Here is a 22,654-nt window from a genome sequence, read left to right as displayed (position 1 = left end):
TAAAAAAATTAAAAAATATATGCGAGCTTAAATCAATAGCTTTCAGCTTGGTTGGACTAGTCCATTTAAATCCACTTAAAATGGAGCTTATTATGACTTGCTCATTTAAGCTCGTTTTGCAATTTTAAGGTCTTATATGTAAGTTTAGTCCTCTTATTAAATAGACTTAAACGGGTTTAGTCCGTTTTTTGGACTTTACTTGAAAAAAAGTACAAGAAAAAAATAAATTTTAATTATTTTATTTTTTATTAACCTACTCCATTCTATTTTGTTTCTTTTAATTGAAGAATTTGTTCTACATCATGCCACTTTTTTTTTTTTTTGGAAGTGTAGAGTTAAGATTGTATGATGGAGTCTAAAACCGAGTTGAATGGGCCTGGCATATTGGAATGTTGTAACCTTGTACGGAAAGGAATGGAGTGATCGAGCAAACTGGGCGGGCCGGGCAAGATGTTTAGCCTGGCACTGCCTCCAACAAAAAGGAAACATAAATGCCACCACACAAGACTAGGACACCAAATTATTAATTATACCAAAGCTTAATCTGACCTAATATATGCTGCTAGTTATTTTCACGGGCCCCAGCCACTGCTAGGACTTGGGATTAGGAACGAACGAGAGTCTGAAACTAGAAAATGAATCTTTTGAAAATTGATAAAATCTCTCAGGATAACATTCATGAGGGTGACATATTCAAAATTTACACTTTAGATTATCCAAACGGACACTCCAGTCTCCAGCGCAGCGTGACAGTACAAATACATATTATACATATAATAAAATTTATAACAAACATTATTGCCCATCAAGTCTTAATTTCGACCTAATAGATATTATGCACCTTCTTCGCATCCAAACCCACAAGCCTTTGTAATTCTGCTATTTTTTTTAAAAAAAATCATTTTTTATTTTTTTAATAAATAAGTGGAAAATCATAAGATTTAATAATTAATAAAGATAAAACAAATTTATCAATTTAGTTGTGAGTAATTCAACATTTCTAACAAGGTCTTGAATTTAAAAGCTTTATGAAAGACTTAAAAAAAAAAATCATGTTGAGAATGCTTCGTCTCCGTTTGATTGAATCAGTCAAACTCAACTTGAATTTAAATTAATTAATGCTACGCATATCACTGATGGTTTCCTTGAAAAATAAAAAATCCTAACAAGTAAAAGTTTGGACTGGAAAACTATGATATCCTATTTCTTAAAGCCATTTGAACATTACTTAATTTATGCTGTATTTATTCTTAATTAGATACTTTCACTTTGCACTGCACTGAGTCTGAGGTGAGTGGTAATACTCTTTATTTGTAAATGAAGTATAGGTTTTATGTATTAAAATTGATCTCAATTCCAATGATGATGGCCTCCTGTGAAAGTAGTTTATTTCGCCTAACATTGATATAATATTAATAAAGGCAGCAGAATGAACATTGAACAAAACCTAAAGCCGAGTGTCATAATATAATTCATTTCCTTAGAAAGGAAACTTGAGAAAAAGAACGATATCCTTGAAAAGACATTATTCCAATTTGGTCCTTAGAAATAAATTTACGTAACCAATTAATCCACAATCAGTTTTCTCTATTATGGAATTGTTTTACCTCATCTCTACAATGACGTTCAATCAAATGGACTCTTAGAAATGAAGAAAGACAATTCCCATTGAAAAAGCAAAAATAACAAACGATTAAATTTAAATTATTAATTAACAGTAATGCAGGTTTTCATTTGCATCATGTCAAACAATCCATTAAGTGATTATGATTTGCTTAACATAAAAACTATTCTGATTAGAGAAAAATGACTGAGATTAAATTTAAATGCTTTATGCTAGAAAATCAAATTAAATTGAAGAAAAAAAGAAAAAGAAAAAGCAACGCATCTACTTTATCGAGCCAGGGCTGTATGTTATAATGGCAGTGATTTCAGTTTTAATATTCATGCGTGCTTAAGGTTCCAGTTTCTTTTTGACTCAAGGTGATCATTGGTTGACCCATGTACATACTCTTGCATGCCAAAGGGTCATTATATTATACCATAATCTAATGACCTGCAATTAATTATTACATCAGTCTCGAGACCAGAAGGCATGCAAAACAAGTGTTTTTCATTTAATCAACATTAATCTAAGAAGATTGTAAATGCGTGTTAGACTAATATGTTTAGGTAGCAAAGATACAATTTAGATAGAGTTCAATGAACATCACCAAATAATAGGATACCTAGTCACCGAAGTTACTAGAAATGAGGATTTCTGGATTAAGAAAAGTCATGGAAAAGTGCTTTTCCCATATGCTTGGTTTTGTCAAAGAACATGCATGTTTGAGACAGCTCAGCAATTTTAAGTAGGTCTAAAGCAAAGTTTTTTGGGCTATATATTATAACCCCAAAATCAATATCTTGATGGGTCATTGAGACAGCACACGAGAACTACTTTTTGGTTTTTTTTTTTTTTCAAATCTTTTTTGCTGCTTCCTTTGTTAATTAAGCTACTCATGCAAAAGAAAAAGATTCTAATAAAATTCTGTGCATTGATACATGACTTTTCTTACCCTTGTTCTGTTGTTGGACCACGCTAGGAAGGCTCGAGCTCATATATATACATATATATATATATATATATTCATGGACATGGACCACTCTTGAAAGGCTCGACCTTGTTTTCTCTCTTGGGAGAAGTCAGAAACGTGCTCACATCAAGTAACATGAAGGGACACTGGACCAGATTTCAGATATAGATTAACCTACCAAAAATCAAAAGAGATAGATACAGAAAGAACCTCTTCTAACTCTATGGGCATTTCAATGCTCTGTTTCAGACCTATTATTCTTCTTGATATTTGCAAGGGTTAGAACACATACAGGTAATATATGAAACATGCTAATCTTGGTCCCCTCCAACGGTGAATTTAATAATTTACAGTTTCAAGGTTAAATGGATGCCACAGGAGTTCTGATATTTATAAGCATAATGACTTAGCATTTAGAAATGATTTAGGTAAAACTGTAATTTATTTGTATTTCACGGGTCACTTTGACAACCTATAATTTCTCTAATTTCACATGAGGAAATTCATTCCTTTCATTAGTCAATTCGATTGGATAATGTATATTTGTACAGAAGAACAAGTGCTATGCTTCCTTGGCAAGTTGACCAGAAGAGCACCAAGTTTTGGCTTTTCAAGATAGAAACTCAAATAGTAAAATCCATATGGTTATTGTTCAATAGTGTGAGAGGCTAGCTCAATGCGAATTGGCAAACAAAATAATTTATTATAATGAAGTATGGAACAATAAAAAAAGAGAATATTCTCAAATCGGATAATTGTATATTTTAATAAGTCTGATGAAGGCAGACATTTGAAAAGGACCCAAGAAGTTGTAACACAGACAGTTGGGGAGGGGGGGGGAGAGAGAGAGAGAGAGAGAGAGAGACAAGGGACCCCATGAAGTTGAATGAACTTGCTATAAAGTCACCAGTCATCTAAGCCTAACTTCATAGGCCACATCATTTGGAATAGTCATCGATCGGCTTGGCTTTCCCAATGCAGTTCTTGGCTTCTTGCATTCTCGCATTTTGATGTTCCTCTATGTGAAAACACAGATAATAATAGGAAGCCAATGCTTGTTTTCCACATATTTGGAATTTACCGGAAAAATCTAGCATAGATGGATTTGACGGCTTGCTGTATTATAGGAGTAAGGATTTCTGGGTTTCATATGTTTTCATCCATTGTGGTCCTTGTTTAGCATCACCATGCTGCTTCATGAAACACTGACCATTAATTAACTTACGCTTTCATTTGTGTAGTTTGCTTGATTTAATCCTTCTTCCATTCAGGATACTAAATATGAAGTTGTGATTTTTTTTTTGTCACTTAATGTTGTGGGATATCTTTATGTTTGAGAAATTGGTGAACATCTAGATGAGCAATTAAAGCAGAAAAAAGAGGATAGAAACATCTTAATTACCTCTTTAACAATTACAAAATCTTGTCTATTCAGCATCTGAATTGTTCTTCTGGTTCCGGCCCCTGCTGATTCTCCAATATCAAATGTAGGAAATGATTAAGGAATAGATAATGGTGTGAGAGGAAGTTGGTTTATATGATGTCATAACTTTCCATGGCAAAGTGGAAGTGCTGGTTCGGATGGGTGAAAAGGCTCTTCGCTCCTGAGTCAAAGGCCAAAGTAGACATGCCTTCGAACCTTTTTAGTTTTTATACAGTTACAATTATGGATCTAACAGTACCCATTTGGTTGGTTGGGGTGGGTGTGTGTGTGTGTGTGTGTGTTTTCTAATCTGTGTTCTCATCAGAAGCCAAAGAAATGGGGATGGAGTCTTGGAAGGTTAAAGCTGAAACAGTATCCCACACTTACAGCACCAAATAGAGCACTTGCTAAAGCAAGAGAAGAGCAGAGAAAGCATGCTTTGACTGTGGCCATTGCAACAGCAGCTGCTGCAGAGGCTGCTGTTGCTGCTGCTCATGCTGCTGCTGAGGTTGTCCGTCTAACCGGTCATTCCTATTCTTATATATCCAAAGGAGATCGAAACTTGGCTGCCACAAAAATTCAACGTGCATACCGCGGATATCTTGTAAGTTTCCTCGGAACTTTGTTAATCCCAATGATTTCAAAATGAAAATGAGAAAGTTATGTTTCACCACAACTAACTTGAATTTGAAGTTGGGAATTAGGCTAGGAAAGCATTGAGAGCATTGAAGGGAGTTGTGAGACTTCAAGCTATAGTTCGTGGTCAAGCTGTGAGACGTCAAGTGTTCAGCACTCTGAAGAATTTGCCTTCCAATGCAAGAGAGCAGGAAGAAATCCATGAAAGAAGCAATCATTCTGCAGATAAAAGTTACAAAAACGACAAGAGCAATCAGTTTTCAAGTCAGAAAAAGAAGTTAGAAGAGAGGGAAATTAAGGTGAGCATATGAAAATGTTTTTTTCCAGTAAATATGGGGAATTAAGTATGGTAAGAGTATTGATAAACAAAAATATGGGAAGAGTACAACCCAAAATGATCTTCAGTCATTCACTTGCTGGTTAGAGAAAAGTTTTAAGTAGAATTAGTCTATTATGTATTCATAGACTAAACAGATCATAGATAACACGTCAGATGACTTGTTAGATGAACATAATTAGGGAGCAAAAAAGTAAATAAACCACTGATTTCTAACATTTCCTGTCCTCTTACTGGACTCAACTTACTAATTGAACTTCATGTTTAGTAGAAATGTAGAATGCCCTAACCCGTGCTCCCAAACTTCAGGAACTCCATTCTAGGACTAGGTCACATTTCTGAATAATTATGACACCACAAACCCGTAAATCAAGTGTACATTGATGTTACAATTCCCTTATTCTAATCCAAAGGAGAAATTACAGCCTGATTGCCATGCTCGAAGGACTTGGGATTCCAGCTTGCATTCGAAAGAAGACGTAGAAGCCATATGGTTGAGAAAACAAGAGGCCAATAGCAAAAGAGAGCGCATGAAACAGTATTCCTTCTCTCACAGGGTAATCTCATTTGATTTCATCTCATTCATGACTCAGTCTTGTTATTTCTGAGCTCTCATTTTCATGACAATGATTCAGAATATCTCTGAGAATTGCCATGTAATTAATTATCCTTTGTAGGAGAGAAAAAATTCACACATGATAGAAGAATATGGACCCTGTAAGGAATTCGGAAGAGAGAGCTGCCGCACTCTAGGACAATGGCTGCAGGAAGAAACATATAATAGAGATGCGTTTCATAAACCAGACATTCTCTCAGACCTGATGACAAGAGACTTGCATGGTTCAACACAAGTTGCACTGAAGAGTGCAAAGAGAGAAGAGTCACAGGAAGGATTAATTCCACACATTTCACTCTCAAGAAAATCATTTTCTCACGTAAAGAAAGTGTCATCACTTGCAGATGGTAGTTCCATGCCAAATTCTCCATTTTTTCCCACTTACATGGCCGTGACAGAATCAGCAAAGGCAAAATCAAGATCTATAAGCACACCAAAGCAGAGAACAGAATTTCTGGAATTATGCCCCAATCAGATTGAACCTCACAAGGAAGGCATATCTTTTTGGTCCTGTCATTATGGTGAGCCTGCCAGCACCCGTGGAGACAAAGAGTTTTTTCGGCAGAGATGTCAGAGTGCAGATCACCATCATTATCATTAGAACGTGTTGAATATATTGAAAACCAAGTGTTGCTGAAATCTCCTGAAGTTTGCAGAGGCACACCAGCAAGGTTTAATTCACACTTGGTTGTGCCACTGGTATATACTAGAGATTGAAAGAGGCATTGCTGAACCTTCAATTTGCTCACACTCTGACGAAATATTCGCTAATATTTTTTTTTTCTGTCTTGAATCTTCTCATTGTGGTTTCTCGAAGAATTCTTCCTAGTTTTGGGGGCAGGCAACGTTACTGCTGCGTACATGTGTCATAATCTAAATTGGTTTTTGGATTTTATCCTCCTTTTATATCATTGGATTGTTAATTTGGCTTTCTGCGTTTCTCTGAAAGGTTTTCAGCACTGCTCTAATTCTAAATAAAAAATTATGGATTGTAATGAAGTAACTTGAATCGAATATCCAATCGTGCTCAATACTTGGCTCCTTTGAATATCTTAATTCAAATCAATGGAAAGGGAGAATATTGATAGGTGTACATCCGCAACTGATTCCAGACCATGATTTAATTCAAGTGTCCTTTTTTCTTTAATCAGTTAGCTCGCAACATCAGTGAGCACAATACAAGTTTCAATTTCTTATCACTACAAAATGCACCCTATGAATTAGAAATGCCCTTCTGCTCCCCTATTTGATGATGGATGCCCATCAAGGACAGTGTCGGGAAGGGAAGCTCAACAGTTGCAACCGGGCATGGCAATATCCAGGCTTGTAAGAGGTCATCCGTTAGATAGTGAATCATATCTTTAAAACAAAGCTCTCCTCAGGTCCACGACCAATTTATCAAGAATCTCATCATTTTCAGCCAAATAACGTTGAGCTGCAAGTTTACTATCAAAAGCCAAACCTTCGATAAGGTAGCTGTCACCTTGTTTAATAATTGCTCCATACTCACAAGCCAACTCTAAGACCTCTGCTTCAAGGCAAAAGCCTCTTCCAAACTTGATCCCCAATTCGACCTTTTTCATTGCAGGTGCCAGCTTATTTTTTAGAACTTGCACGCAGATTGCAAGGCCCTCTGCCTGAAGATGTCATGAGGAAGAAGAACACAATCAAAACAAGAATCTTGACGAGTAGAAGAAATATTTACTGCCATTAGAAATAGCCAGGAAAAAGCACAAGATAACGAGGAGTTTTGGAAAGAGAATTCCCAAAAATTTTACCAATACCATGGACAGTAATACTGATTCAGTTAGCAGAAATGGTAAGTCTTACTCAATCCCACTTCAAAATCAAAGACACCAATGGAAATTACCTGGTCCTCACTTTTCAACAACCTCATTCTTGAAAGTCTCATTCGTACAGCCGCATGGAATCCTAAGGCATTTCCACCACAAGTAACCTCTTCAACAGGTCCACACGCCTGGCCTGATTTTGGTCTTAATCTAACCTGTTTATGAAAGAACTGAACCGTAAATCCATATAATGTTTCCTAGATATAATTTAACATATATTCAGACAACTAGATGCAAGCAGCACAAAAAATTTGGCTTTGACCTGATCAATGAAAATGATAAGAGTTTGAGAGTGAGATAGTGAATAATGAATTTTCCGTAGTGCTTGAGTCAGTAATTTCTTCAGAGAATCTTGTTCACAGCCAATACCTAATTGATCAAGTTCACGTTTTGGGACCAGGGCAGCAACCTGAAATGGTAAAACCTTCTTAGCAAAGTGTGAAAAAATAAATGTCATGGATCCAAACACCATATCTACTGTCCTCAAGCTTCCTGATTCACTTGTTATGCTCAATCGAGCATCTATTAAGCTCCTGAATTCAGTGTGTTAAAAGTATGCCTTTCTGAGTTGCAAATGGAACTGAATGCAGAATAAAAAAAAAAATTCTAAAACTCTGGAGTCTAGGGTCTGGTCCTGCTCACAAAAAAGAATGAGTACCATTTTTTTTTCTTTTCCTTTGGGGGCGGGGGTGTTCACAAAATGCACACCGAGTTCTATAGTATATTTGCTTTTAAAAGCCAGGATATCATGTTCAGGTAGCAAGATTTAGAGGCCTTAAAAGTAGAGCCTTAGGAATTAATTATCTGAAGTGATAATGAAGCTAGTGTTGATCAAAATAAACTAGGACACAGATTCAAACATATTAGGTCAAGATATGAGTAGCTAGACACCAGGTAAGTTATCATGTTAGATGGTTTGCATGTGTAGCAGTGGGAAAGCAAATTCTCAGATGCAAGAGGATGAAAAAATTCATACACGAGACCCTAAGGGGCCAAGAAAAAAACCAAATATAAAATGGTCGAAAGGAATGTGATGGATAGCTGGGTAAGGATGAAGGACAGTATCACCCATTAAATGAGAAAATACAGATATGAAGGAAAAATTAAAATTTGGAATGACAGTCCATTACTATGAAGTTCAGCGGCACACCTTTACAAGGCTGTTGTCTTAACAGCCAAATGCCGCTTTTAAGTCTCGCAAGAGAATAACAGACTGTAGATGGACATAGATTGAAAAATTTTACCAAGATCAGGATTTCTAATCAAATGGAATAATTAATTGAGGTCTGGCAAGAGTTTCTTTGTCCATTTTATAAAATGGCATAGGCTGTTAGGCCTCGCTTTGCAGGCTCAGAATTCAAGACTCAACCACCCTGGTATTGAGTAAAAGCAGCATTATCTGAATCCACTCCACTTTTGCAAATCCTCAAATGATACACAGATGATAACACTGTAAATTAGTCACTTACACTGTCAATCACAATCACATCCACAGCTCCACTTTTCGTTAATGTATCCACCATGCTCAACAAGTTTTCAGCACAATCAGGATGTGAGACAAGAATGTTTTCGGTATTTACACCAATTGATTCTACAAGTGAAAAGTCCAATGCATTTTCTACGTCAAGATAAGCACAATATCCTGCCAACAGAACAAATAGAAGTTCATGAAATAATGAAAAAAAATGCCGTATGCAGAGCAACACAGTTGCAACAGATACAGGGAAATAAATAAGAGAATTAACAGCTTAATTATCTACATCAGAAGGATTTAGCAAAAATGAAGATAAGAATGATCAAGAGGCACCTCCAAGCTTTTGAGCTTCTTTTATAACTTGAAGTGCAAGTGTTGTCTTGCCAGCTGCTTCTCGCCCATAAATTTCCACAATTCTACCCTGAAATTTTCCAAAGGATTTTTGCTAAGGGAACTCATACAATGATTGAAATTTCATCGTTAGCTAGATCCAGGTAAGTGAGTCAAATTCTACCATCTGAAGAAAGTTGACTGTTAAAAAATCAGACTATTGATAGTTTCCTTAGCCATGAAGTTGTACTTGCCAATTGCTACACTATTACTAATTATTGGAAGACCTATTTTCAAATCATTAATCTTATTATAAGATATATTAAGAAACTGACAAAGTAGATTAAAAAAATGTACAACAGGATACAGACATATCAGCATGATCATCCATATATAAATCCCATGAATTTAACCAGCATGCAAGGCTGCAGTATGGCAGTCCTTTGCATGGATTCAAATATAGTAGTTGGAAGAAAACAAGCACAACAAAACCAGACATCTTAAAATTGTTGAAAAGTAACAGGTTCAAGTCACATACTCCCTCCAGTCCTTTTTTATAAAAGACTTTTTAAAAAGTTTTCTCAGTCCTTTTTATAAGAAACTTTACACATTTCTAGAAGCATTAATTACTTTCTTTCCATAAGTACCCTTAATTATGTAGAGAGAGAAGAGACTACACTAATTTAATTAACTTAACTGACGAAAGGTATTTGGAAAATGATTGGAAATATAGATACATTTGATGAGAGTAACTAATTTCAACTAACTTTCTTAATTTGTGTGAAAATTGTTAAACGTCTATTATTAAAAAGATGAGGGAGTAATTTAGGGTGGGAAACAACAAAACATTTAATGTGTAAACAAAGGAATCTTTCCTTAGCTTTACTTCTCTCATTTTCAGATAGAAAATAGGGTGCTTCCTCTTTTTATTTTTTTATTTTTTGGGGGGGGGGGAGGAGATGACAGCAAAGAACACCAAACTTAAATCTCCAACATCCCTTATCTAAATACATCAACAAAATTTGACTGTATACAAATATCTGTAATTCTTTTGGCAGCCAAACTCAACCTTTAATAAAATTTCTTAAACTTCAAAAGCCAGATTACAGCTAAAAAGAATTTTAAGGCCTGCTCCAGATCCATGAAGGCCAATAAAGCCAGAGCATTTATGGCCATCTTAACCTCAAAGGCATAGCAAGTATGTGCGCTATGCCATGCCACTTATGTCACCCCCATCAGCATCCTGCAGACATGTGATCCATATTCTAATAGCCATGAGCGTGTGACACATTCATACACCATGTATTTGTCCAATTGATAATTGTGTTAGTTTTATGGTCACCTTTGGTAACCCTCCAACTCCCAGAGCTAGGTCCAGCTTCAGGGAGCCTGTAGAAATAACAGGTGCACGACGCGTACAAAAAAACTTTTGCAAAGATAACATTGACTCTCTGGTAAACTCATTAGCAAGTTGTGAAACAGCCAAGCGTAGTGCAGAATCTTTCTCTGTCGCCTTGACATCCTCATGGATCTGGTCACATTCTAAATCTGAAGCTTCTTCAACTGAGAACAGGAAAACAACATATTGGAAAATCATTTGTCTAAGTCGATTGAATAATAAAAACATCAAAAGATTTTGTATGATTCTGTTAGACAAAGGCACAATGAAGCTACCAGTTAAAACAAACAAATATATCTAATAGTTTTGCCATATCATTTATTATTTGAAACAATAAGAACTTTGTGTTCTCATACAGTGAAGAGACAAAAATAACAACTGCGTGTGTCATATCTATAACAATGGGCACATGTGCGCACGCACACAAAGACTCAAAAGTGGGGGGAAAGGAGGCTGCAGTAGGAGTTCTTGCTAATATTCAAACAACACAGATATAAAGGTACAGCAGGAAAGGAGAGCTAATACCTACAGAAGGAAGAGAGCAGGTTTTCATGCCCATCCTAGTTATTGCATCTCTACCTCCAATCTGAGAGAAACCATAATTCATCATCAATGAAGAAAAATAATTAAAAACAAAACTGAATTGGTGACCAATGTAAGCAAAACATAATAAATGAATCTGTGCAAATAAACAATCATAAGAAAATTTAGCTTACGCAATAATTCTGAATCCCCATCGCCTGCAAAAAATAAAAAATAAAAAAAACCAAACGTGTATTACTAGTGGCCGTACTCACATTGCTCTTTAGTAAATTCTCAAGCATAAGATGTCCAAATATTTAAAACTCGTAGCAAAACAAATAATTAAAGTCATAAATCCGAACATTAAATATGGGAAAGTAGAGAAACATAGAAACTACTATCGGAGGTGGTCAAATTTCTAGCTGATGCAAAACATGGAATGCACTGTGAATAGAGCAAGTTCTTTGGAATGAGAAAAAACAGTTGGTCTAGAGTCTAGACAATTAATTGATGAGATAAGACTGGGAAAAAGAAACCATAGAAGCTTCAGGAAGAAAATGAAGGAAAGTGACTATATGTAGAGATAGAAATAATGAAAAAGAAGTAAAGATATAAAAGTAGATACATAAATCGCCACCTATCTGCAGAATGAATATCACATCTCTGCTAGAGATGCTAAGCTCTATTCGAGTTTTTCATTTCACACGTTTGTTTTGACATGTCAATTTCAGCTCCTCAAGGTGGGGGAGGGGGAGGAAAACCATCCGCAACCTCTAGAGCTGAGAGACAGCCAAATTGGTACACAAAAGGGGGGGTGTTGGAAGATAGAACAGCACCTAAATCACAAAAAAAAAAAAACACGAGAAGGCGCCAAAACCAAAAGAAAGCCAAAGAGCATGCTGCAACCTCCAAGAGTTTAAAAACTCAGTAGTCAATCAGCGACAGAGGTAGAAAAAGAAACTGTTTTGAGAAAAACCTGGCGTGAGATGCAGAAGAGAGAGGAACAGAGAGGTCTTGCCAAAGTGTTGAGACGAGTCAAGAATGACATTTTGATTTTCAGAAATTCCGGCGCAGCCCTTGTGGCGCCGTTGCTCCGACGGCTTACCCAGTTAAGCTATAATGAACAGAGCTCCGATTAGTACACAGTAAAAGCACCGAGGAATGGAAGATTTAGTGGTGTAGGGCAAGCCCTATCCTGATGAACTGAACTGGACTTAGCAGTCCCAGAGCAGGAACGAGCCGGTCGTAAGAGGGAAACGAGACCTCAACTTTGGCGGGGTTCCCCGGAGTTACACATGGAGACAGGCATGGACGAAGATATTACCAATTAATCATTTTTTATCAAACGTTAATTAATAACGGAATTAAAGTGTATTTTTATCATTAAAGTATTTTTTAAAAAATACTCAATATATTAATATTTTTATTAAAATAATTTTATTTTTAAAATTATTAAAATAGGACATTTTTTTTATAAAAATTTTAATATTGACCTCAAACATTTAACAGTTATAAAATTTAATAAAAAAAACAAAAATAATTCATTTTAATAATTTTAAAACAAAATTATTATAAAAAAATTATTAGGATGCTGGATGCTTTTTAAAAAATATTTTAAAAATAAAAATGCATATTTATCCTCAATAATAACCACATGTGGTTCCCGCCATTTATAGAACAGCGCGGTTAATTAGAGTTTTACTCGATGTTCAGGGTAATAAAATTTGTTGAATAATGTTAAATGTTGATATATTAATTAATAAGGTTACTACCAGCTTTGCATTCAATTCAAATTCACTTATTAATTTTTGTGGGAAAATTTACTTATTAATTTGTGTGTTGTTCTGAAACAGATTAGATTGTGGATTGAAACTTTGGATAAAATTTGGGATAAGTTGAATTGTCTATGGCTTATTATTATTAATATGATTTTTAGTAAATGTTATACACAAGCATGAATATATGAGTATACGGATACTTTGTTGTCCAAAAAAACAAAATGTACGTTAAATTCTCTTTTAAACGTTGAATTTTATCAATAAAAAATATACGATTTTCAAAAAATAAATTATAAATCAGCACTATTTATAAATTTTGAGCCGTTGTAACATCTTTTGTTATTTTGAGCCTTGTCTTTCCACACATTTGATATCTAATTCAAAAATAAAAATTATGTCACGTTATAAAATATAAAATTAATAGGAAATTGTATTGTTTCAATATTTATTATTGTCTTTGGCAAAAAAAAATATTTATCATTGTAAACATTTTTCATTTTTTTAGTGCAATCACGAAAAAACTTATGAAGAGAAGATATATTAAGGCGTGTCAAAATTTATAAAAAATTTTCACAAAAATGACTGTTAAAAAAATTATGCTTGACGAACGATCGGGCTTCATAAAATTAGAATAAATGTTAAAATAATTTTTCCTAGTTAAAATAATTGGAAAATCATTTAGATTAAACCTCTTTATCATTATGAATGATTCCTCCACAGCCAACAAGGTCGTTGATGCCAATTGAAGCATATCTTTCTCCAAGCCATTAGACATTTTTCTTTCTCTTTTTCTTTTTTGAATAACCACACATCCTTGTAAAATTCAAGATTCATATGGGACCAATAGCATCAAACATCTACTATGAATTGAGTTATTTTCGTAGAAAAAGATGAGTTCTTTTTTCCCCTTGTGAACATTTTTTGCTAGAGAGTCTAATTTCATATGCTTTGTGTGCGTGTATTTTGGTTAGCTTGATTCAATATATATAATAAATTTATACGCATCATAAACATATTTTCTAAATTTTTCACCATTATTATTGTTTTTTTTTCGCTAGGAAATTTTCTACATTAATGAAAAGACACAGGACTGGACTAGTAATAAAAATTAGGAAAAATGATAGTTGAACCCCTTTAAAATATGAAAAAGATATTTTAGTTTCACAAAATGTGATGATCCCTTTCAAGTCCAAAGGGACTTGTCTATCAATGAGTTTTAAAGTGAAATAACAATTTTGCCCCTTATAAAATACAAAATAAAGACAACAATATGATATTAATCACAAGTTGAATTGCAAGTATTCGTTGATATCAAAGAGGCCAACAAAGATGGCAATGGTGAAGGAGTCGTCAATGACGACACTATCAAGAGCGATGGCCTGAATGTTCGCCATCAGTGAAGAGGAAAATCATTACTTCTACCCTATCTTTGCTCATGAACCATATCAAGAAAATCGTTTACAAGTTGAACGATATCCAACTAATTTTCTATTGCTCGGAAGCAAATTCAAAACTATCTTTCCCTCCTGAGCCCAACTCCAAAAGCTTACATTGTTGTAAAACTTTCGCAAGGCCCACTAGGGATTTATCCTCTTGTAGCAATTTGGATTCTTAATGAATTATTAAGTTTTGCGAGTTTGGTATTATATGTTCCTAGTTGCTCCATGATTCATCCTAGACTGTTCACCAATTTGGTACAGTGAGTACTCTATTTGCACATTCATTACTTACAAGTACTCAATCTAAACTTGTGAACAATATCAAAATACAGGATTCAACTGATTTAAGAAAATGTTGATCAAAACTTATGATTTCGTGAACCATTTTAGTCATTGATTTAACATATTAGAAAAGGAAATAATCCTTCGACATAATAATGATTATTTCAATCAATATATTTCCTCTATGAGATAAATTAATGCCATTTGGATCTTCTTTTTTATATGGAGGTCTCCCTTCACTACAAATAGTGATCAGAGGCTGGAGGTAAAATTATCTCATAGCAAATAGTTCTCTCATTCGCTCTTCTTCCTCTCCTCTTTCTCTTATGTGCATCTGTTATATACTATAATCTATATTATATCTAAACTTGTATTGGTAGTCGGATAGACTCTTCTAAACCCAGATCTGATAAAACTCTAACCTAGCTCCTTTATTCAGTATATTATTTATTTTAATATTCCTTCATAACAAAGCTTTTGATCACTTAAACAAATATTTTACATTTGAGGCAACCTCTACCCCCCAGTTAGCACTAGCTTCATCAATCTAAAATTAGCTTGATTTTATTAATTGAAAAAATTGCTGATAGACAGCTGTGACTTCTTAAATGGTTTTGGTCATTGGTGGAACTACACTTATAAATACTCATGCTAAACATGTGAACAATGCAAAATTATCCAAACTTAGCTGATTGAAAAAAATTACTTATAGAAAGTTATAATTTCCTAGATCACTTTAGTTATTAGTGGAATCACATTTATAAATATTTATACTAAACTTGTTAACAGTATAAAATTAGTTTAACTTTGTTTATTGAAGAAAATTGATAATAGAAAGTTGTGATTTCTTAAGTCATTTTAGTCATTGGCAGAACCACACTTACAAATACTCATGTCAAATTTGTGAATAATATAAAATTAGTTGGACTTCTCTTGTCAAGGAAAATTATTGACAAAAAGTTACAATTTCCTAAATTGTTTTAGTTATTGATGAAATCATACTTGTAAGTACTTATACTCAACTTGTGAACAATATAAAATTAGTTTGACTTTACTTATTGAAAAAAATTATTGACAAATAGTTATAATTTTTAAAACTATTTTAGTTATTGGTGGAACCACACTTGTAAGTGCTTATACTAAAGTCATGAATGGTATAAAATTAGTTGAACTTTGCTTATCGAAAAAAATTGCTAATAGACAATTTTGATTTTCTAAATAACTTTAATTATTGATAGAATCACACTTATAAATACTTATATTAAACTTGTGAACAATATAAAATTAGTTGGACCTTGCTCATTGAAGAAATTTATTAATAGGCTTTCCTATATCATTTTAATTATTGATGAAACCACACTTGCTAATACTTATACAAACTTATAAACGATAAAAAATTAGTTGGATCTTGCCAATTGAAGAAAATTACTAAGAGAAAATTGTAATTTGCTAACTCATTTTAGTCATTTGTGAAAGGAAAAGTACAATCATTAGTCTCTATAGTTTTATTTAGTTTTATTTTTTAGTTCATGTAGTCTTTTTAGTATTTTTAATCCCCATAATTTCATAAAGATTTGGTGACATAGTTTTCATTTTTTAATGTTTTTAGTCCATATAAGGGCTAAAGATATTAGAAAAAATTATAGAAACTAAAAATAAAACTTAATAAATTTATAGGAATAAAAAATTATATTTTTCATTTGCAAAAACACACTTACAAGTACTTATGCTATGCTTGCCAACCATACCAAAGTGATGCACTCAACTGATTCAACAAAATTGCAAATATAGTAAAATTCATGATTTTTGAAATCATATTAATCATTGGTTGAACAAAACTTGCAAATGATTGATCTAAACTTGTGAACAATATCAAAGTATAAGATTCGACTGATTTAAAAAAATTGTTAATCAAAGCATGTGATTTCTCTAACCATTTTATTCACTGGTTAAATATAATTGTGATTACTTAAGCATTTTACATGTAAGGCCACCTCTACCTATTCCATGTAGCACTAGCTTCATCATTCTAATATGATGACACTCCTGAACCTGAAAACTGAAATGATGGGAGATTTTACATAAAAAGGCTAAACCAATCACATGGAAATGAATAATCAACCTTGGTCCTTTCATTTACTGCATCCAATTATCAATGAGGCGTGTGTCTTGTTTATGGATACGTTGGCCTCTCCCTTCATCATCAATGCTCCCATAACTACCTACCTCAAGTGAACATTCAAGTCATCGCTCTAAGGTGAATCAATAAGATAACACAAGGACAGTCCTTCTTCACCGATGGCAAACTTTCAGCCATCACTCTTGACAGCATTGTCGACGATAACTCCCTCTTCACCATCGCTATCTTTGCTAGCCTCTCTCTAATATCAACAAATGCTTGCAATTCAACCTGCATGTAATTCATACATTGGATTGTTGCATTTCTTTTGTTTTCTATGAAGTCCATTTCACTTTAAAATTTATTAAAAAATAAGTCACATAGTACTTGACAGGGATTATCACATCTTGCGAAATTAATTTGTCATTTTCTAATTTAACAGAGATTTATTTATCATTTTTTTAAAAAATAAAAGAATGAAAAGATTTGTGCGCTAGCAATAAAAATTTAAAAATGAAAATACATGTTTTATTATTTATTTCATTGTCATAAAACAAAATATTTCATAAATTATGGGATTTCAACTCGTACAACGTGGGACTGAAGCACTTCGATTTTTTTGTTGTTATTATTTTTTTTTTTTTTCAAATTTTCGACTCCTTCATTTGGAGATCTGCAATGGTCACCGGGCAATAAAATCCGTAGCATCGCCGCAAACGAAGACCGAAGGCTGTGATCTTGAATCCTGACGACACCGCGATGGCTGCAACAATCTCTCAGCTTTCGTGCTTCCCCGCCATTGATCGCAGCCTGCAGTTGCGAAAACGTTCACTGCAATGTCCACCGTTTCGCTCCAGGGTAAATCTCACTTCTTAGCTTCGGTTCTCAGTTTTCTTCTTCGATTCCGTCCTTGAGGTTTTCTTTCTTTGGAACGATAGAAAATAATTCAAGGTTTATAGGAGTTTGAACTTCGTTGTATGTCGGCGAGTTTGGAATAGTTGAATTTTAATTGAGGGGGTCGGGTGAATGATTCCGAAGTCGAAGAATGTAAATAAAAACTATTGAGATTGACCGTTTTGTTCCTGCAATTGGTTTTCTTAATTTTATGCTTTTGGTCATAGCTGCACTGAGCAAACATGCTCCACTGCTTGTACATGTAACTCTAGTGAGATTGCTGAAGAGAATACTAGAAATTTGTGTAAACATGATATGTATGAATTATTTAGTGACAAGCACACATGCCTACAGGCGTATCTTTGAAACTACGAGACAGAAATCATAGTTTTATTTGTGAGATTGCAAACAGAGTAATAGAACTCGCATGAACAAGCTTGCAAAGTGAAATATTTTTGTTGACTGAAAGTTTGCTAGAGCAATTATTTGATCCTGATTCTAATATCTGATATAGTTACCAGTTGTTATGAGTCTCGAGGGGCATGGCACAGATGCTACTGGTTCTGATACCAAAAATGCACTTAGATATACATCTGATGTTCCAAAATTGCAAGTTGAAGAAAAGCAAGAGTCGTACTCGACTTTAGAAACCCAGCATGCTGAAAAAACAGGGTTTGGAGAGGCAAAGCAGGAACAAGGTGTCAATCTGCAGAAAAAGACTGCAAAGATTCATGATTTTTGTTTAGGCATCCCCTTTGGTAAGTGTTCCTTGGTTGTTATTTGCACTTGAAATGATTTTAGAGATAATGCATGTCACACGACTCATTTTTGGTGGTGACTTGGTAGATAAAAGGTTATTAATAGTTTATTGATTTGAGTTATGCTTTTTGTTGTCTATTATTGCAAATGAACCCAAAAAAAAAAAAAAAATTGTTCTGGGTGTGTCTTTAGTTCCATTGGAACTGAATTGCACAAATTGAAATTTTTTCCCATGCACACCTCTCTGAATTAATGTATTTGTTTGGGCATTTGGCTTCCCACTTCCCTTCATTTTTGCCTTTTTTTTACTAAGTCAGGTCACTCAATTACTTAAAGCCGCCTGTAAATAATGTTCTCAATTGTCATTATTGGCTATTTAATATTAAATTCAGCTTGATAGGAGATATGTTTTAGGAATTATTGCAAGACCCTTGGAAACTGAAGTAAATGGCTTGACTTAGATCACTTTGGAAAGAATATGATCTTACCTTCTGTTCTAAGGTTGTTAAATGAGAAATCTTTGAAATTTGAATGATTCAATGCGTTGATTTACCTTAATAAAGGGTCAGGGTATTGTTTTAAAGAATATGGCTTATTAACACTTAATATTCTATGATAATTTAAGATGGAATTTCTTGTCGAACAGGATGTTGAATTTTTGTTGGTGTCAGGGTCACCTAAGTGTGGCTTCATTAATGCGAACATGTAACATATTACCATATTGCCTTGATTAAACAACGATGTGAAGCATTATCTAATCTCTGTTTCCTGTTGCAGGTGGATTTGTGCTTGGTGGGGGAATTATTGGATTTTTTTCCTCACGGAGTACTGCAACCCTGAGCAATGGTGTACTCTTTGGAGGGGCTTTACTGTTCCTCAGTACCTTTAGCTTGAAGGTCTGGAGGCAAGGAAAATCTAGTTTACCATTTATTCTAGGACAAGCAGGTATATGATGTCAATGTGTTTAAAGCAACATTTGACTAGGGGTAAACCAGAAAAAAAAAAAAAACATGATTGGTTATTAAGCTTATTACAATTTCATCTCACCTCTTGTTGCTGAATTTTGCAGTGCTGTCAGGGGTTCTCATATGGAAAAATTTTCAGGCCTACTCATTGGTAATGCATCTATCTATTTAGACAAAAACAGCTTTCATCTCTTGGATTGTGTCACTTTACGCTATTCACTTATTTTCAATCCAGGCGAAGAAATTATTTCCATCTGGCTTCATTGCTATTACAAGGTACGGCACTGCTTGGCTTCGAACCTTACTAATTTTATTTTTGTGGTTTGAAATTGTCTATCACGCCTATTGGTTGCTAGCGTGCACTGATTTGACTCCCATTTGCTTGATAAATTTTTTTGTTTTCAGTTCTGCAATGCTGTGCTTTTATTTGTATGTGCTTCTCTCTGGAGGAAACCCGCCACCTAAGAAATTGAAGTCGACTGCCAGCATGGCATCATGATAAAAGGTTATGCATGCCTATATTTACTGGTAGATGTGATTTCTTGTTCTTTGTGTGGAAGTAAGGTTAACCTAGTGCAATTCAAGTCACTTCCAAAGGTGGGTTAGTGAAGAGGTAATTATATGATTACTGCTTTGAAGTACAAGCCATTAAGTATTCTGTCTACTTCGAGTTATGATGAAAGGGCTTATTTGTATTTGTAGTTATTTAGCATTGATATTGACTTTAGTTAGATTTTGAAATGAACATCTGGACCAATAAATAAAATGCTTGATACATGGATTGCGTTTAAAGGCCTTTCTGGAAGTCATCTGCCAGCATTGCATCATGGTAAGAAAACTTAGGTTATAAGTTATAAAAGCCTATAATGATTAGAATTGAAGTGAGGTTAAGATAATGTGGTTCAAGTCGCTTCCCAGTGTGGGTTTGCAAAAAGGTCATTATTTGATTGTTGATTTGGTCCTTTGGAATCAAATCATCAAGTATACTCTATCTTGTGAAGTATGAGGAAAAGGCTCACTTGTATTTGTAAAACTATGAGTACATATACTGACCGCACAAATTTATATTTCGGAATGAACATTCGGACCAAGAAGGAGAATGCTTTATACATGGGATGCTTCTGGAGACCTCTCTTGAAGTCCTGATGTGTTTTGCCACTTTCATTGAGATGACGTCTGCACTTGGTAGATCAAACTCTAGGCATAGATGCACATGCCTTCCCCGATCCCTGACCAGGTGAGAAACTCGGCTGATTTCGAAGGAGGGTTTGCAATAAGCACACTGTTTGCTAGAGGAGTTCTTATATTCCTTTTTTCTTTTTTTTTTTTTGTGAATAGGACTTCTTATATTACCATAAGTAGAGGCACAGAAAGGATCTTTCTGCTGCAAGAACCGTTTTTTTTTTTTTGCCCCATTTTTGGTATGATAATTTGATTTCACTTCAATTTGAGAAACTACAACTACCAACCAGAGAAGGGCGATAAGATGTGGCGTTATAATAATCACTTTCTATTGTTGCACTTCTTTCATAAAATCTCTACAAAATAAAACTTCTTATAATTTAAACTATTAAAAATCACGTATTTTTTTATCTTGAATACTTAATCTTAATCACATGGTTTGGTTGATATCTGAAAATCTGATAAGCATTTAATGCTTTTAACCCAACTTAAAAATAAAAAAACAAATCCAAGGGGAAAAACTGTAAATGACTTTTAGGCGAGAGCTTTGGAATTATGCAAGTTCAGAGCTTTGAACGCCTTGGAGCGCCTAAATCTGAACTTCTTGCTCGGGCCCAAAAACGTAAAATCAATGTCTAACAATGTAACATAAAAAAAAAAAAGAGAGAGAGAAAATATATCTACAATTTCTTATAATTTTTTTGATTTTAAATTAAGTCTTTTTAATTTATTTTGTTTTAATTGAATCTTTGGTTAATTAAATTTTTTAACCCTTGAAAATCAAAAGGGTTAAGGGGCAAACTTATAAGTTTTCTAAACGGAACAGTAGGTACCTTTATTTTTTAATTGAAATAATGTCGTTCCGAACTTCAATGAGGGTACAATTTTGCCATTAGGATTGACTGCTTGCTTCATTTTATTTGCCACATGGCAAGCAGCTGGCATTTTTTATTTTTTATTTACTAAAAAAACAGAAGCAAGGTTCTTGGAAACAAAAGCACAGCTCGAGCAAGCACTTCCACCTTATTTTGCTTCTGCAACACCAATCTCTTCCCATTCACCATCTTGTCTACATTTTTCAATCTCTTCACATCCTTTTATCTTGCCACCATCTGCAAGTCCTGGAACTCAATCTTCTCAGCCTTCAATGGCAGCGACCAAGGCTTACATAGAGAGGAAACAATACTTTGGTAAATGATTTAAAAAGTTATTGAAAAAAACCCACTAAGGTCACATCAATGTAATATAGGGGAACAAATTATTCCAGCATTAAATAACCCAAAAGAAATAAAATATTCCCAAGTCACAAGAAGATTGACATGGATGATTAGTAGCAGGGAAAAAAGACAAGAATGGAGTGACTCGCTTCAAGGTTCTTGTTCTCAACACTAGCTCTTTCTCTTTCCTTACACGATCAAGTACCTTGGAGCCGTCCAAGATGTTGATGGCAATGTCCGATAGCGACATCATTTAAGGGGAAAAAAAATGAAGGGACAGAGTTCGATTCTGTCGACAATCGTAGATAGATTGTTTCTCCGGATGTTGTTGAATCATCCCACTTATTTAGTTAGAATGATGATTAGAACAAAAGAACTGAGATTACCTTTCCTATTTTGCTAGCAGCTCCCATCTCCGAGAATGACAACAGGAAAGATATTCAATGTTTTTTTTTTTTTTTTCAAATGCTAAGTGTCTGTCACGTGGCAAATAAAATGAAACAAACAATCAGCCTTATTGATGAAAATAATTAAAGATACTCAATGCTCCTTTTAAAAAACTTTCTAGACATTCATGTCCCTTATCTAAGTTAAAATCCTTAATTTTTTTTTAAAAAATAAAATTAAGAACTTTTATATTTTCATTAAATGATTATATAGTTTTAGAATTAATTTCATAATTTTTATAACTCAATATTTATATAATTAGATTGTATTTTAAATCTTTTTTATACTTGTAGAGTTTTCATTAAAAAATTAAAGTGTATCAAATCAAATCTTCTTCTTCTTCTTTTATTTTGGCTGTAAGTAGTAAATTAAATTTTCTATAAATTCTAAAAGGAGTTTTGTTTGGAAA

The 22,654-nt window shown here is 34.0% G+C and overlaps 3 protein-coding genes across 5 annotated transcripts; 2 read left to right on the top strand and 1 right to left on the bottom strand.

Moving 5' to 3' along the window:
* Positions 1 to 3,559: 3,559 nt before the first annotated feature.
* LOC129316664 (protein IQ-DOMAIN 12-like) lies at positions 3,560 to 6,537 on the top strand. The gene is made up of 6 exons (XM_054961066.1): positions 3,560 to 3,705; positions 4,068 to 4,197; positions 4,325 to 4,603; positions 4,704 to 4,934; positions 5,398 to 5,529; positions 5,650 to 6,537. Exons 2-6 carry the CDS (start codon positions 4,132 to 4,134, stop codon positions 6,187 to 6,189), a joined length of 1,248 nt encoding a protein of 415 aa, XP_054817041.1. The 5' UTR covers positions 3,560 to 3,705; positions 4,068 to 4,131; the 3' UTR covers positions 6,190 to 6,537.
* Positions 6,538 to 6,604: 67 nt separating this feature from the next.
* On the bottom strand, positions 6,605 to 12,463 carry LOC129316675 (DNA repair protein recA homolog 2, mitochondrial). 2 transcript variants are annotated; one of them, XM_054961082.1, is made up of 10 exons: positions 12,427 to 12,463; positions 12,140 to 12,277; positions 11,358 to 11,381; positions 11,167 to 11,227; positions 10,585 to 10,805; positions 9,246 to 9,333; positions 8,908 to 9,080; positions 7,701 to 7,847; positions 7,459 to 7,593; positions 6,605 to 7,225 (listed from the first exon to the last, which is right to left on the bottom strand). In XM_054961082.1, the coding sequence occupies exons 2-10, from the start codon at positions 12,209 to 12,211 to the stop codon at positions 6,950 to 6,952; spliced, it is 1,197 nt and encodes a 398-aa protein (XP_054817057.1). In that variant the 5' UTR covers positions 12,212 to 12,277; positions 12,427 to 12,463; the 3' UTR covers positions 6,605 to 6,949. The 2 variants fall into 2 exon arrangements, with proteins under 2 accessions (XP_054817057.1, XP_054817052.1); XM_054961077.1 differs by having other exon boundaries at positions 12,373 to 12,457.
* A 4,966-nt stretch (positions 12,464 to 17,429) lies between these two features.
* LOC129284374 (protein FATTY ACID EXPORT 1, chloroplastic) lies at positions 17,430 to 20,191 on the top strand. Of its 2 annotated transcripts, none has more exons than XM_054919839.1 (6): positions 17,430 to 17,639; positions 18,190 to 18,433; positions 19,212 to 19,379; positions 19,504 to 19,550; positions 19,635 to 19,675; positions 19,805 to 20,191. In XM_054919839.1, the coding sequence occupies exons 1-6, from the start codon at positions 17,541 to 17,543 to the stop codon at positions 19,896 to 19,898; spliced, it is 693 nt and encodes a 230-aa protein (XP_054775814.1). In that variant the 5' UTR covers positions 17,430 to 17,540; the 3' UTR covers positions 19,899 to 20,191. The 2 variants fall into 2 exon arrangements, with proteins under 2 accessions (XP_054775814.1, XP_054775820.1); XM_054919845.1 differs by having other exon boundaries at positions 17,449 to 17,639; positions 18,197 to 18,433.
* Positions 20,192 to 22,654: the final 2,463 nt, after the last annotated feature.

This window comes from Prosopis cineraria, unplaced genomic scaffold (genome assembly GCF_029017545.1).
Source record: "Prosopis cineraria cultivar Desert tree isolate PC_DT_omini unplaced genomic scaffold, ASM2901754v1 PC1, whole genome shotgun sequence".
Classification (NCBI taxonomy): Eukaryota; Viridiplantae; Streptophyta; class Magnoliopsida; order Fabales; family Fabaceae; genus Prosopis; species Prosopis cineraria.
This window is presented reverse-complemented; position numbering and strand designations above follow the sequence as displayed.